The 17,711-nt window shown below is 36.5% G+C and overlaps 1 protein-coding gene across 1 annotated transcript in view; it reads right to left on the bottom strand.

Moving 5' to 3' along the window:
- Nucleotides 1-17,711, bottom strand: part of AVEN (apoptosis and caspase activation inhibitor) — an 88,519-nt gene that overhangs the window by 67,853 nt on the left and 2,955 nt on the right. The window contains exon 2 of the mRNA XM_030950039.1: nucleotides 1,049-1,229. Within this exon, the coding sequence (XP_030805899.1) occupies nucleotides 1,049-1,229 (181 nt within the window). The remainder of the gene's footprint in view (nucleotides 1-1,048; nucleotides 1,230-17,711) is intronic.

Here is a 17,711-nt window from a genome sequence, read left to right as displayed (position 1 = left end):
ATGGCAGCTCAGGACAGGTCTCTTGCTTAAGAAGTTTTGAATTACTACATCTACTTTGCTCCCCAGACTCTGTTAGATACACATTTCTGAGATCCATATTATGTGCCTTGACTCCAGCATTGTTTTCTGTGCAACACAAGATTCAGAGAAGTTAATACACGTTTCATGATACTGTGATTAAAACCTGACAGCTTAGGCCCAAGTTTACAATGTTCATGTGAAACAGAACTTCAGAAATTGATTCTTGCACAAAGAAACAAATCTCTGTTCTTTGTTTCTTTACTGTAGCTAACTTCTAACTTACCCTTCCAAGCTGTGACTGAAAAATCCAATTATTTAGATTTGAGAGATTGCAGAATTTCCAAGGTACTACAAAAACCGCCATAATGCATTGTTTGCAGCTTTTTACTGAATGGTATTCCAACACAATGGCACATCAAGAGTTTCTAAAATAATTTTAGGTAACTGTTTTTAGTGTAACAACCCTGTACTATTAGTGTATGGCTGAATAACCCCAGCATCTAGTACAGATCGTCCCTCCACCTTCTCCTGTATTATCTCTTCTAAACAGAGGAAAACAACTGGTTGTTATTTTCAACGAGAGCAACACTTGCTATTCATGCACACATTTCTACAGTGCTGATCACAAATCTCTATTGAAACAAACAAGAGCAAGCAGCTGCCTGTTTGTTATGTTTTGTCATACCAGCAACTTCTTTTGTTTCCTTGAAAGCAACCCAATAACCAAGATCAGCAAGAATAAGCTCAATGTTACTTGATGCGGCACATACTCAGACCCATCTTTTGACCAGAAGGCCATAAATGCATTAGCCAGCATCCCTCTCTTACTCCCCATCTCTCACAGCTCTGTGCAGCCTGCATGCTATGAGGCTGCACCCATGGAGAATTTCAACACTCTGAAATACATACTGAGGCAGACAGGAATGGTATTCCAGGGTGGAGTTTCATCCTCAAGGACAACAGCCAGAAAAGTAGTCATGTCTCCAAATACAAAACTAAAAAGCTCTACAGACTGAAAAAGGCTTACCTGCTGAGCTAAGCAAAACACTGAAGTCTGTTCCTCTCTGTGACTCCCCAGCTTCATTCTGTCCCTCTTTTTCTGTATCCTCATAGCGGCTCCAGTTAGAAAATACCTTTCTTCTTGAATAGCATTTCACTTCTTCCTTCTCTTCTTCATGTGGTGATTCAGTATCATCATCCTCCTCTACCTGTGACATTCAAATGGACAGTTAAGCCATTGCAACTTAACAGCATTTTGTTCTGTACTTCAACAATCATTCATGCAAACAATACCAAAATACCACAGAAATGAAACCCAGAAAGACAAATCTATCTGGATCCTCACATACATTTCAGCTGGTGCTATCTTTGTGAACTGTATGTAATTCATCAAGAATGTAACTAAAACGGGATCAAGCAGTGACACTGATACAAGTTCCACTACTTTCCCTTCTATTCTGAAAATTCAAAATAGCCTTCTTCTTAAAACTGAGAGCAATGGATAGGGAATGGAACTAAGAGTTGAAACCAAGGGTCTCTGTCTCCAGCCAAGTGTTGCAGTGATACAGGTTTTAACTGAAAAAAACAATATTTGTACAGTGGAATAGGAAAAGATACATTCTGCAGAAAAACATTTTTAAAATGGTGATTTATTTAAGAATTTCCATAATAACCAACTATAGAGTCAAGTAATATGGAAAAATTAATAAAATTTAACTTCTTTCATACAAGATATTTTATGGAAACAGACATGAAAAAATTAATACACTGCTAGAAGTCAACCTACTAATCTTAACCTCTTAAAAAGTCCTAGGGTCAAAAGGCGAATTTATTGCAGAGTCAATTTAAGATAAAAGCAAAATAGGCATTTGCCACAAGTACTCAACAGCTGTGGAAAACTCTCCCCTGTCTTGAATTCTCTATATATGTAGCTCACCCAGAGATTGGGTTTTAGCTGAAATGACTGTTGCTTCACAAAAAGAAAGATTTGCTTCCTGGAGGGAGGAGCACTGAACAGGCAAGAGATTAAATGTCACAACTACACAAATGCATTCTCAGGTGTCAAACAGATGACAAAAAAGAAAATATTCTATGCATTCTCACTTGTTCTGTGCAATTTTCAGGTAAATTCTCTTTTCTTTGTATTCATCAGATAAATACACTAAAATGGTTGTTGTAGGTAAACAGTTGGTTATATGAGCAAGTGGATGAAGTGACAATTACATTACTGGAAACTGAGGCAGAGCTATAATTTCCATACAACAAAGGCCAAAGTTTTCTCTTAACCAGACTAAATTCTTTTTCACTTTCTGCTATTAGCTGTATATGCTATACAGTGCACCTCAAGAAAATTTCCCTTCTTAGAAGTGAAATAGTTAACTTCAAGAAATAAATCACAAATTCTCAGGAGTATTAACAGCAGCTGTGCAACCTGGTTCCGCAAGTACTGTCCTGAAGCTTACTGTTTAAAGCAAGTAAACTTCAAATAAAAACCTGCTTCCATTTCCAATAAATATTTAATGGAAAATCTTACATGATACACCACCAAGCTACAAAACAAAACTGCAAATGATCACAATTGAATAGTCAACATTCAATTAATTTAAAGATGTGTTAAAATTTTCAAATATATTAAAAACTTGTCAGTGAAACTTCCGAAAATAGTTTGCTTCTAACCATCCCACAAGACAGCTACCAAGTAACAACCCCAGAAACTCAGAAACATACACCTTAATCACCTTCTCTTAGCTGCCTATTCTGCTACACCATATGCTACTAACATCGTCACCCCACCTTACTGAAAATGAGTCGGAATCAGTACGGAGCAAACATCTGTCCTATGTGTAATGAAATAAACTACCCTCTTGCCACATTGTCAAATCACAAAAGATACAATCTGAAACAAATTCTAGAAGCCAACTCAGAGATAAGCTTTAAAAAGTATTACTCAGATAAGGAGAAAAATACAAGCCTTTAAATAGTATTAAGCTATCTACGTTATTGCTCAGTGCTCTAACGCAACATGATACCACAGGAGGTATAGCATCTATCTGCTGTGCCTCAGTTCCAGACAGTAATGCATCACCATTTGCACATTTCATTGAAATGTTCAAACTGCGCAAAGAATGCAAAAACCATCTGAACAAAACCAGGAAACCTTCAGACTATTTTGCATATCAGAAGAATGAAAAAAAATGTGTGCAATATTCCACCTAAACACTAAAGCACTCAAACAACAGTGAAAGGGCCAAGCTTCCCTGCAGAGGAATTTGCACAATTTGCGGTCTTCTGCCAAACAATGCCTTTTTATCCTTTATGAGAGCCTGTGACTGCACTTTTCTCCTAAAGGAAAGCTAAGGGCATAGCACAAATGACCAGAATCTGCAGTCTAATAGAGAAAAAAACCCCAAAACTTTAGTACACTAATTTTACATACAGGGTGGCTTTTTGTTTGACTTTTCTTACAGATGAGAACACATTGATGCACGTGGCTCAGGAATGAAGGTGTTTAAATGAAGTAAACATTGCTCTGAACAAGTAATTTCCCCTGAGGTCATCCTTCTGCACTTCCCTGGAACCCAGACTGGTTTGGATCAAAGCACACAATGGAGAAAGTGCAACAGTGACCTCTTGCATCCCACTTCAATTACTCAACCACTATTCACTGTAAGTGAAGTCCTGGCATGTTAAGTACATGAGTCCAAGCACTCAACAAGAATTGTTTGGCTCACAGCCCTTTTAAAAAACAAAACTCAAAGTGCATTAAAAGTCAGGGCTTCCATCAAGACTTTCTAAAACTGTACTTATTATCCTTAGGAAGCCACAGGAGCTAGAGCTTATAGCCTTCTTCCTGCTTAATTCTGGTTACACTGCAGGAAAAAAATTAGAACTCTTCATCTTCGTCAGTACTTAGAATACTGTACTTATTCTACAGTAACAGAAACATCAGACATTCAGCTTACCTTTCTTTGGATCAGCTGCTGTTCCCTATCATGTAGGTATCCTGCGTTATTAGATTTCCATTCTTATTTATTTTGCAGCATTCCTCCCAGTTCTCTTCCCAATATGTCACTTTACAGTATGTAAACTTCATTTGAGCTCTTCTGTTAATCCCTTAGAAAGAGCATAGCTATTTGACTTCTTCACTTCCTTCCCAAATTATCTTCAGAAACTCTTAAAAATTATATTGATCAAGTGCTACTTTCCCCCTTTGCTACTTAACTCTGTATTACTGTTTTGAATTACAGCTACAACATATTCACATTTCCTTAATCTTTTCCATTCTTTATTAGGGACACTCGCCTACAATACCCCAGACATCATATATATCCACTCAGAGTCACAATAAATAGTCAGTGCCATACAGGGACCCCTGCATATTCATGGACACCCATAACCATATTTGCTGCTCTCACAACAAGCAACAGTACACACCAATTCCTTAAATAAACTTCTGTCTTGATTCCCTCTTCCCTTCATGGAAACTGCTGTACAGCTGTGGTCAAGTGCAACAACATTCAAGCTTACCTAGATGTCTCAATCCCATTTTCTCTTCTCATCAGGGTAAAATGCTAGCAAGAAAAAAATTAAATTATTCTCTGGGTTGAATCTGATCTAGATTATGAGCTGCATCATGAATGAGCACATATCTTTTTTTCTTATTTATTTTTAAAATACTAAGGTGTATATGCAGAGACAATCTTTTGGTCCTCATCCTAACTTTGGCAGCATCTGTTAAGGCCAAATTTTCACAGAAGGGACTTTTAAGTCAAAGGATCAAAAAACCATTTATAATTAAGCACCAAAGCCATTCACGATCTCTACACCTTAAATTGTTTCACAGAATAGAAGTCTGTATATGGAGACTTGTATGCATGTAAATTAGTAAGGCAGTTTGGCTGATATTGACTTCTTAGTGGTTCCTCTGGGCAGACAAAAGTGGAAATGTTAAAGACTGTTACTCTTTAATGTTAGAGACACTGACTCTTTAATTACTTAAATTGCTCTTGGAAAGACATACTTGCTTTAAATTTCATGGTTCAAAGTTTTTGGTAGTGTAACCAAACAGGAGCAATGGGATTACACCAGGAATGATCTTAGTACATTACAGATACAACACAACCTCAAAAAGAACTCCTTTTTTAGCAACAGTGCTCATTACATGCACTTTATTTATATTTAAAACTAAAAAGGTACAGGAGAATTCCCTGACAGCTTAATTTATGTATTACTGTGATTGATAGGCTAATACCTCATGACAGTTATATATAGCATAAAAATCTTCAAAAGTTTTCTTACTTTATACATTTAACTAATTAAAACCCCTACATATGTATATCCCCCTTTTTGTAAGTAATTACTTGACAAAGGAATGCATCATCTGGTTTATTGTGGTGGAAAGTTAACAGACTCTCTAAATAATGAACTGTATGGTATACTAAAGAAAACCAGACTACATTCAGAACAATGGCAAATGGAAGCAGAACTTGCTGTTCAGCTGGACCAAAACCCCACCTCCTAAAATATTTTTTGTACTCTTTAAATTTTTAACATGATCAAGCACCAGGGCTACAAGGTGTCCTGCAACTTTCTCACAAATCACTATTAACATTTCCACAAGCTAAAGCCATATTCTGTACAAATCTTATGCCTCACTGAATTGAAATGAGAACTATTAGGAGCTAAATATCTCCCTTAGATTCACTGAGACAAGGAAAAAGAAAAAGCCCCACAGGCAAACAGCTTGGTTATTTTGTTTGTAACTACTGATCTAAATGGCAGACCACCTTCTCTTTCAAAGACCTAGAAAAGAATCCATAAATCCTGATGCTCTCTCTTCACTGCCCTCTCAGAAGCATCTCCATGACCTGCTAGTACATGATTAGCACATGGTCCTTTGTATGAGAGCCTTACAGGGGCAAAATGAACCAATCTAATACATGCTCAAATTTCATACTGCAGCTTTCAGAGACCCAGTTTGAAAACTGTTGACTTGTAGATAAATCAAACTTAATAAGCATGCACTGTAGGTTAGCAAGACTTTGTTCTCGGCAAAGCCTGCCAAGTAATTATTTATTTCAGAAAGTGCATATTTGAGGGTGCTGCTCATTACATAAAGGGTTTTCCGAACTACAAAGCCACTAGCTAAAATTTCACTCTACTGATTTAGATTCAAACTCCAAACTGAAGGATACTTGATGGGGTATGTTGTGAGAACAGTATCATCATAAATTCAGTACTCATTCTGCATTAACTGGAAAATTTGGTAGTGTATCGACAAGTTGCATTGACTGCAGAAGCAGCCCTTTGCCTCTTTTCCCCAAGGCTGTCCCATGCTGTGAACAAAAGTCTGTAGGAAGTTTGTCCAGCTGTTGTCTATAGATAATGCGACTTTTGATTTTCTAAACTTGCCACGCTAATACATTTCCACCAACAGAAATTCAACTCTATTTTTTCTCTAACTCAGTGGAAATGATTTTATGAAAGTTACTGGCAACTATGTAAACCTATCAAGCAATTTATACAAAATTATCAAATGGACCTGCATAAAACCTGGCAGCTCTTCTACCTTCAAATTGTCAGTAACTTTAAAAAGCTGTTTTTTTTGTCTTACAAATATCAGTCAAAAATATGAGTGCAAACATAAAATAGGAGCCTTTACCTTGACAGAAATAAAAGGTTTCAAGAGAGCCTTACAAAGTACATTGCCAGAAAGGTTACAGCATTTTCAGTAAGATTACAGATTATTCCTAAGTATAGGCTATACTTGGCAAAAACCAGAAGGTTTATATATTGCATGCATATGGATCCACATATGTGAATGTTGCATGTCTTATTCCAAAACCAAATTACACTTTGTATTCTGGAGTGGTAAAGGAAATCTTCTGGAGAAAGATAATTGTTTTTACCAAATCTGCTGTTCCTAAAAAGAAGTTTCCTAAGCTGCATTAGAGACTGACAATATCCTGAAACTGTTTCAATTCTTATGTGTTAATGTCACAGTATTATAGAGTAATCCAAACTGAAAGGGATTGCAAGAGGTCAACTTGTCCAATTGGCTACTCAAAAGAAGCTCAAAACTGAAATCAGACCATGTAGGTTGGGGCTTTGTCTACTCAGGGATTGAAAACCTCCAACAGTCTACTTAATCCTCAGTATTTCATTTTGCTGTTTTATTCCAGCACTTCTAAAATTGCAAAAGCAGTTGTATTAACAGCTTTAACAAGAACTTGTAAAGAACACATATGAGGAGTTCCGTAACATCAAGAAAGCAAAATTTATTGAGGGGAAATATTCACCTCAACATTTTAGTAAGTGATGTTTTAAAGGATATTGCTATTTTACTAGTTTTCGTGAGACAATGGGTAAGAGACCCTCTCTCAATAAACAGATCTGTTATAAATTTCTACATATTGAAAAGCTTTGTAGTTCTGCAACTGCATAAATGGTGAAGTAAAAGCACAACAAATTATGTAAAAAGCTCAGTCAAAGCATCCATCTGCAGAACAGAGTAAAATTTGATTTTAACTCACAGAGTTTATTTCATAAACTTGGAACAAAGTCTGCTCAAAAGAGCAAGGTTTGCAGGAAACCTTAGTTATATTGACAAGTCTAATGTTTATTTAACAACTCCTACATGCACACAGCTTTAGAACAAAGCCAACAAAAATCCAGCAACGGTACCAAGATCAAAAACAACAAGAAGAAGCTTCAGGGTTTCTCATGCAAGGAGAAGTACAGGACCAAGTTTCTCAACAGATCTATTTTTTGCCACAATGAAAATAGAAAAAAATAAACAAACAACCCCTGAAAAAAAACTTTCAAAAAATTTCTGCTCTTCTATATTACACATGAAAGGAAACCTCCAGAGTTTACATTTTAATAACAAAAAACCAATCATCCATCTTTAAATTCAAAAAATATTTGATAAGAGATAGTTACAAGTTAAAGTTCAGGGCTTTTTAAAATGCACCTATGTTGTAAAAAAGAAAGCACATAGGAATAAAACATTCTTTATCTATGTATTTCAAAACATAGAAATAGCTTAGTGATATTTACCCACACTGTTCTATTTTCAATTGTCATAACAATAAAGAAGAAAAAATTCTGCAAGACACCAAACAGAACAGGATTGTTTGAAATGGTATCCCTAAACTGATGGAAACTTAATCAATAGTTTCCTTCTCTCTTCTACTTCTAACCTTCTGCCAGCCTCAGTTCCTTTGTCAGTTCACAGCAGACAGACAAGCACAAATAATGGTTACACAGGCTGGAGGCATGCCATGAAACATGGGAACTGGGAAGCAGGTCCTTCCTTCATATCTGGCAGCAATTATCTGCTAGATTCTCTAAGTGTACTCATAAGCCATATCCTTGGTTTTAATTTCCTGCAAAATTAAACTCCTTTTTCTAAAATAAATTTTGTTTTCTCTTCCCATTAAAGACTTACAGATTCTCCACTACTAGTCCTACTCACATAATACATGTGGACGCAGAGGCGTCCTTTGTCAAAGTCATAGTTTTAGAAAAATCCTTTGCTAAAAATATTTATGTCGCTCGATAAAATTTTTAATGTAAACTTCAGAACATTTGCCATTCGTGACTACTTCTAGACCCCTTTTTCAGTTAATGTTTTAAAGCAGTCATTCAGATATTTAAGGCATCATTTTACAGGTTCTATATACAAGTACTAGTGTTTGGTTCACAGTGGGAAATTCTATCCTGATTTTAAATTAAAGCTGCCAACATCTGTCACTTTTTCAGATCAACCATCACACAATAATGGCTTATTCCAAACATATAAATATTTACATAATGAAAACTAAAGCTGCAAAAGGAGACACTCTACCAACTTGAAACCCCATAAAGGTCCTGTATAAAAAATTCCAGGCAACAGCATTTTGTTTTCCTCCCCTTTCACTATATCTGCAATATTGTCAGTAGCATAGCTGCTACATTTTTCACCTTTCATTACTAATGTATTACCATTTCATAAATATAAATTCACATGCTACTAAAAAACCTCACATCTCTATTACCCTTCTATCAACAAACCAGCAGACCCAGCCATTATGCATTTTGTAAATTGAATTCCATTATTACATTTACAGCATGGCATGTTCAAGCACGAAAACTTGAGTTACAAATAGCCTGATTTGACAATATTTTCAGTAAGGGGAATAAAAAAGAGGTACTTTTTAGGACCAACAGCGAGTCACACAGTAAATCAATGAAAAGTTATTAAAAAGATACTAAGGATAAAAAGCAGTTTGTCTGATGTGCAAACAAAATACATAATTATGACCCAGAATGCAAAAATCCCATATGAAGAAACAAACAAGCAGGATAGCTATACTGAATTTGATTAATTATAAAAATAATTGAGTCATGCTAAAAAAATAACCATGTACTACAGCAATGCTACATCAAAAAAGATGCTATCCACGACTCACAGACTTTTAAACAGCATTTCCGAGACCAATACTACAATGAATTTCTTTCTTTATATAGTGGAAAACCAGAAAAGATGCAGAGAATACTAACTCCCCACTTGACAGACATGAAAATCTTTCTTCTTCCTTGTGTCTTAAATTACATGAGAAATGTATAGGCTAATCCATTTGCTTAGGTATCTGCAAACCAGCCAGCTCAGTCATACAGGGAAAGGGGAAATTAGTGAAATAGTAATTCATCAAGCTTATGAATTTAAGAGATTGTAATCCCTGCCTCAAAGTCAAGGCAGGATCTCCCTGACAGAATACTCCAGTGGTGAAAAAAATCAGCTACTTACACCCTCCATTATCAATTTGCCTCGCACAAGCCAGTAGCACCTTTCCTAGATTAAACTCCGCTGCAAAAGAATTGATCAGCTGGAGTTCTCTCAGGCACTGTGCAAGGTGTTGTCCCATAATGTAGCAAATTATGGTCAAATGTCTGATTTGCCTGGGTTTGCCCTTGAAAGTGATAGACTTGTGTTGAATCTACACGCAATGTAATTTAAAATACAGCTGTATTATGCACAATGCATCTCTACCATGCTGCCCCAAAACAAAAGGCAGCTACACACCACACACCCCATTTTCAAGCCCTTTCAATAGGATAACTCAAAGATGGTAAAGGCAGTAGTATCCCAGAGCATGTTCTCCAACTCCCATACCACAGTCTGAGAATTAATGATAAGTGTGTTTGAGGACTGTGTCTATACATCAATGATAAAAGGTGTAGAGACATCACACTGTCTTGACTCAGGTAAGTCAGAAGCAGGATTATTTATCATCAGTGTGTGGCATGCACTTGGTCTCAAAGCTGTGCATTTTGGACAGAAACAACATTTTCTCCAGCAAAAATAGTTCTGCTTGTCCTGCAATGAACTGAGAATCGATGGGGACTGAGGCAAAAGAGAGGGGAGTGCCAAAACAAAGCAAAGAGATGTGTGAATAAATACAATCCATGTTTCTTCAGCTATTGTGCAACAACAGCATTTTATCCAGAAAGTGGAAATAAATTCTTTTCTGCACAAATGCATCCCAAGTTGCACTTCCCACTTCCCATGAGAATACAGTGGTTTTACACACTGGAGTGGGAGATCTAGCCTCTTTCCTCAGACAGATCTACTCTACCTTATACAGCACTTGGACACTCCCAATAGGAGAACTCGAGAAGCTGCTGGCCTATGTGTCCTGCAGATGCACAATCACCACACACATTAAAAAAAAGAACAAGAATGTAACACTTAATGTCAGTCTTTCATTCCTACTCTCTTCATGGCAATACCCTCATGTTTGTACATAAAGTACAAAGGATCTGAAAAAAATTGAAGGAAATTGAAGGAATTGAGGAAAATTCAGATTAAAAATTATTTCAAGTTCATTGGCAGGTCACTTATCTAAGAAGTGAACAAAAGCTTCACTGCACTTTGTATTTGAAACTGGGAAGAAAAACAGATCGCAGATTGAACTTTTTTCCACATCCTCAAATCCTTCGCCTCAGTAGGCACTGCAGACTGAAACTTTTTCATCGTGTACTCTCTGTATCCAACATGGGCTCTGTATACCCTGCCTGCCTTTTTAGCAGAGAAAGTCAGTGCTAATGGCTCTGTAACATTACCCACAACTGTTTCTAACGTAAACTGACACACACAAGGATGATTTTGTCATATATTTTGAAAGAGCTGAAAATAATACATTACCTTATTAAGAGAGGTTTTTTTCTCCATCATAACCAGTACTTTCTGGGGTTAACAAACAATACAATAATGCAAGAAAATAAACAAATACTGATAAGGTCATCAGTCTGTTTTGCTGTCTCACAGAAAATAATTAAACTACTTTTCATTATACTTCCTCCTTCAGGGTTTCATGTAATTTAAATAAGATTTTTTTCTCCTTTCAATTATTCAACAGAAAACAAGCATTTGTAACAGTCATTTAATTGCAATTCCTGGCAGACAGCTTAAACAAGTCAGTATAGATATTTGCAAATCATTTTGTTTTAATGCAAGATGTTTTCCAAACTACACCTGATAAAATGCAAAGACAAAACAAAAATCTTGATATTTAATCTTTTGTGTATTGCACTTTCTGATTTGTCATCAGTATTAATAAGATCAAATTGTATTGTTAAACATTCAATCTATTCCATCATTACAGTGACACACACCAGAGTAAGCTAAAAATTATTTCTGTAAAAGTATTAATGGAGAAGAGGTGACACGTTGTATGTTCACGATCTTTTCATATTGATATAGTGACCTATTGATGAATCTGTAGTGAGCCTTCAGTGATTTTTCAGTGTTGCCTCTCAGAAACAAATTCAAGTGTCTACTATAAACAATCTTTTTAAACTTGAGGAAAAAAGGAAAAAGCTAAAGGTTTTTGGGGTTTTTTTCCCCTTTAGACTGAGGAAGGAAGAGCCTTGACTCAAAGGTTCTTTCTTGAAAAGAAAAAAAAATATCCCTACAAAGAGTAATCCTCTTCACTAGTTTGCTCTATTGGTGACCTTTAGAGAGATCTACCAAAGCTGAAGAGAAGCTTAATTAGCAGAAAGGGCAGCTGAGAGAACAGGTAGCATGAAGAAAAAGCTTCTAGTCTTTATTGTACAGGATGAGAATTTTTGAAAGAGGGATGAAATACTAAGACTGGTTCATAAATGTTGGATACTGGAACTCAGCACTCTGAGTTAGCTAAAGATAGAATTAGCCAAGAGAGATATCTGATTCTGAAATCAATGTTTTGCCTAACAGGAATGATGCTCCAGTTAAAGGCAAAAAACATTTCATCACATACACAAGAAAGAGACTTGTTCTTGACATTTCCACATCAAATTGCTGCTGCTTCAACAGTCACAATGTATGGTTCTAAAACTTTCTTAACAACTTCAACAGCAAAAAATATTTCTCTCTCCTTGATTTTTAGAATCTGTTATGTGTAATTCAAACAGATTGGTTATACCAGGTTATAGTCACATGACTAAAGATTCCTCTCTGAAAAGCATCACTGCAGTTGCAGAATACCAGTATGAAAACTAGAAGAAAGAAGTCTAGATCCTGAAAAGTTCTTATGTCCAAACCTATTTACAGTTGAAGAAAAGAACATGACTCATATCTAGTAACATCTGTAAAAAGCCTAACATTAAACAAGGCTCCAACAATTCTACACAAACAGAATAAAACTTACCAAGCAGTAGTGGAAAACTCCACTTATGTGTATTGCATCTCCATGTTTATTTTGTCACTATCAGCCTCTTGAGATGCTCAGTGTTGCAATGTTGTTTCACATTTGAACAATCATTATGAAACTGTTTCATAACTATACCAGAGTGGTATAATACCACGGAAGTTTTCAAATATCTGTCATGGTATTCACTCAAAAAGCAACCTTTGTTATTTTTATATCAAATCTGAATCCAACTTACTGCAGACATTTTAGAAATCACCACTCAAACCTCTGATATCCCTTCCTCATTCACGTCCAACCTTTTGTGGAAGAGGGTGGAGGGAGAAATCCTGTGAAAGATATTTTTCTAAATAGCCTTAAAGAATATGCTTCCCTAAATCCAACATGCACCTTGAGATAGTAGTGAAGAATCCCTGCCCACGGTCCTCAATGCTACAGCACCACACTTAAAACCCCAAGATGTTAAAAACTGATTTTATTTTGCTATTGATCTGGAGCATAATTCTGAACAATAAGAGTTACCACACAATGATGCTCCTAGACCATGAAGTTAACACTGCTGAGAAGAAACTTTAAAAGTAATTTAGAATTTTCTGAGAATGCAAACATATCCAAATTACCAACAAGGACGGGGCTGTACCTGCTGGGATGCACTACAAGGATATGATTTTATGTGCCCGTCATATCCTTACATGCTACAGTTCACACTGGTGAGCCCACTTAGGTGCACACAGAGCAGTAACTGCAGGAGAACTCTGCATCCAGTGCGCAGTGGTGAGATACAGACAGTGTTCAGCTTTTTGGACAACTGGTGGACAGCTTCAACTCTGGCTCCATCAGGAGTGAAACCACACCGAGTCCACTAATATTACACCCAAGCGTAACCTGCAAAGCAAATTTGCATCAAAACCCCATCCTGGACAGTAATTCAAACTAAGAGCCACACCAAAATCACTGCAGGAACCACTTTTTCTCATTAGCACAATTATTTTTTTTAATTTTGTCTCTAGAAAAACATTTTACTCTGAGGCAATAATCCTTTAACATCCTTGCTAACAATTTTGTTGAAGTGGAAGAAAAAGACATACTGAGGATGGGATCATTTGCACTTCTGTTGCTTCCATGAGCATGCCATCTTTTGTTACAAATTAAAAGGAACATAATACACTAGTGAAATCAGCAAAGCAGCATAATGTGAATAATGCAGTCTGAAACAGGACACCAAAGAAAAAAACTAAGAGAAAAAAAACAACAAACCAACAACCAAAACAAATCCAAAAAAACAACCAAGCCAGCAAAACCCCCTAGTTTGTACGGCAACCAGAAAAAACTCAAGGCCTCCCAACAGGTCAGTGAAAGAGCCTAGGAAGAACTGTAGTGCAGCATCACCACTCTGCTCCTAAAAGACAAAGACCCTGGCTATTTCAGGGTTAAGGAGAGAGACTGTACAGACTAATGTAGAATTATCCTCTGGGAAAAGAGAAACAGGAATAGAAACAGGACCTTAAGGCAAGGTTCTTACACGCTCCAGCAGATTTATGGTTTTACAGCAGTTTATTACAGTGTCCACCTGTAGAGAACTTGAAGACTTATTTTCAAAAATAAAACAAACAAACAAAACAGAAAACCGCAACCCTCCCCCAGACCCCCTACATACACATAATACAGAGGAACTGCATACATGAGAGAATAAATGGGAAATACATGGACCCCCCTCTATACCTTACCATAGAAAACTGAATCACACAGGCTTGAAATCCTGTGATTGTGAAAACCTGTAAGAAATATTCTGCTGTACTTTTCTAAAGTCTCTAAATCACCACTGAATCAATCATCAGCATTTGTTCAATTCTTTTTTTTAATACAGTGACACCTTCTGACTGCTACAAAACACTGTGCAGCACTATTAGACTGGCTGGAAACTCAAAACAGGGCTACTGAAACTACCCAGCTTCTTTTGTGAGGAAAACCAGCAGCAGCACGGCATGGCACAACTTTTTAAACAAATTCATCACTTTTACAAATTTGTTGACTTTTCAGCAAAAATACTTACTGTCTCTTACTTGATGTACCCAAACAAACTCCTGTATTGTGCTATCTGGGACCAAAAACTCATCCCAGTAGCACAAGATTTTTAGCTCAGAATTACAAAGTGTACTCTTCCTACAAATAACTTTTCTTCACAGCTGAGTTTCAAAGATCCAGGGGCAAGTCCTAATAACTCACACGTACGTGTGACTTTCACACGTTGTGCTATACGTTCAGAAAACATCACCCTGAGACGAGGAGAACATTCCAACCCCATGATGCGCACACATCCTCACTCCTCGCCAAGGAATTCCGGCCCAGCACGGGAGGTGCCAGCGCCAAGGGGCGGGCTGCCTGCACCGCCTACTGGTACCTTCCAGCACCAGCCCATCGCCCCGGGTGGATGCATGCATGGATGCACACTTGGATGCACGCATTCTTAGCCTGCAGAGGTTCAGTTCTTCCCGAAATTCTAAAATCTTCAGTTAAATATGATGGGAAGTTCTTCTCCAATATTCAAATAATTACAGTTTTATATTTCCTCTGAATAAAATCCACACCAATTTACTGGATAATTAAATCTAAATAAGATTATGACTGAAAGCTGTGTTTCACACAATTAACCAAATATGCAGCCAGTAAAGTTACTTCTTTAAGCTAGAAAATATCTAGGACAACCGGTTACCAAAAAGCTACCAAATTACTACCCCAGAGATTTGAGAGTAGAAAAAAGGAACAAAAGCATTTAAGTAGGTGAGGACAGAAATGCACAGCCATCTAAAATATAAAAAAAACCCTCAAGCTCTTTCCAAAGGAAGTTACAGAAAAAGAGTCAGACATGAAGTTGCTCTGCAGCAATGATATTCATCTGAGTAATGGGATGCTTTCAATACAAATCTCTTGTTATATCAGCAGGAAAGCTGGTAAAATATGCTGAATGAATAACAGTAAATATCACTAAACCATTCCACACTAAACAATTAGGGACTATTATGAAACTCTGGAGTCCACTGTAAAAAACAGGTTCTTCTATTGTCTAGAATCCAAAAAGAATAAATTAACTTTGGATGTATAAAAAGCATTTATGCTTTTCCATTGCACAGACAGCCTTGAAAAAATAAAAGAAAAATAAATAGGGTTGTGACAAGTGGTTACACAGCAGGTCTACTGAGTAGACTCAGTAACCTTCATTATACATATTTTTCAGTCCTGATTCCCATGTACTTGATACACAAGCTATCTAATCTTTCAGTCACAAATTTTATTCTCAAGGCCCCAGTTAAACCTCTTCCTTCTTAATAATGTTTTTCTTCTTGTCCTGCCAAAAATGGATCTCTTTGCAGCTACCTCTCTACTCTATGGAACATTGCTAACCAGGCCTGTCCAAAGTGTTCTCTTTGCCAGATCAAAAAAAATTGAAATTGATACATAAATAATATAAAAAGAGAAAGAATCAGGTTCTTCAGCCTTTCCCCCTAGGTCATATCCTCTTTACGTATTTCTTCATTCCTTCCCTCTGAACTTTCCCCAGCTAGTCCCAATCTTGCAAAAAATAGAACTAGTTCTTGAATGTAATGGCATCACTAATTGATACCTTCTCATCCATTAAGCTGACAGTTCTCTTCTATAAAATTGCACCTTAATCAGTCACCTGCTACAGATATTTCCTATGTAGATGTGATTTTATTATATTTGACCTTGAATCACACCCAAATGTAGGCTGTTTCTTCCATTTGTTGAGACTGTGTTCTGTGCTCCACCCTCCTGCCAGTTTAGCACTGTCGGCAAATATTAACACTGTATATTTTAATCCTTCCCTGCTTGAATTATTAATAGAAAACTGAACATGAGTAGATATAGAATGAAGCCTTGCAGAATCCCATTTAACAAAATCAGTTTGTTACTGAGCCATCACAGTAGAGAAACTTCTGAGAAGGGAAGCTCTTCACACTGCATTAGCAATTAAGTACAGCTCACAAATTGATGCACATTAATCTAAATAAGTTTTTTCTAGTTGTTTTTGAGAACGTTAACACAAAATGTCAGAACATTTACTGTCTTCAAGATCCAGAAATCTATTCTTCTATCTGCACAAGTTCTGTCACAGTGTTCTAAAGGCAATCAAATATATCTGTATTTGTTACTTCTGTTACTGTGCCTCTCAACTGCTTTTTGCAGTTGCTTAGATGGTAAACGGTTCACTCATACTAATTAGGAAAATTAATCTGATGCTGACAGCATTAGATGTTCTCTTAGATCACTTCTATATGTGCAGGGACTACAAGAATGAAGATACAAAAAATAATTAATGTGATGCATCTTGAAACTAACCACACATGAGAAAGACGGCACTAAAATCCACCTGTTAACATCCATTTGTGAACAATAAAATGTTTACTGCAACACTGCCCAAAGCCAGGAAAGGAACATTGAAACAGACCTGCCAATTCCAGCTGCACTGGAGTAGCAGCATGCATCACATGAACGCTCAGTGTATCATTGAATGGAAAGTTAAAAGAATACCTCATAAATTGCAAAGGTAATAAACCTAAAGGACAAAAGAAAATCTCCTTAAACTACTACCAATCCTCAAAAAATGTGGTCAAGGACCATCAAAATAAAACCCAGCCTCATATCCACAATTTCAGAAAGCTGTTTCTATTTTAATATACTCTATCTCTTAATGAGAGCAATTTTAAAATTCTGACAGTACATAAAACATGAATTCTGAGTTAGACTAAAAGTGGGAGATAATATTGGACCAATGTCAATTTACTTTAAGCATTATAATGCCACATTTTGCTAAAATTGAGTCATTTCAAATGTGTTTTATTTATTTAATGTAGCATATATGAGCTAAAGCAGACTGAAACAATGGAAAAAATATTCAAGATGACAGGACTACAAAGAAATCTGCCATTTGGTAAACCAGCTGGTCTTAATTAGGCATTCATTTTTGAAGGGAGGACACAAAATCTTCAGTAATCA

This window comes from Camarhynchus parvulus, chromosome 5 (assembly GCF_901933205.1).
Source record: "Camarhynchus parvulus chromosome 5, STF_HiC, whole genome shotgun sequence".
In the NCBI taxonomy this organism is placed as follows: Eukaryota; Metazoa; Chordata; class Aves; order Passeriformes; family Thraupidae; genus Camarhynchus; species Camarhynchus parvulus.
This window is presented reverse-complemented; position numbering and strand designations above follow the sequence as displayed.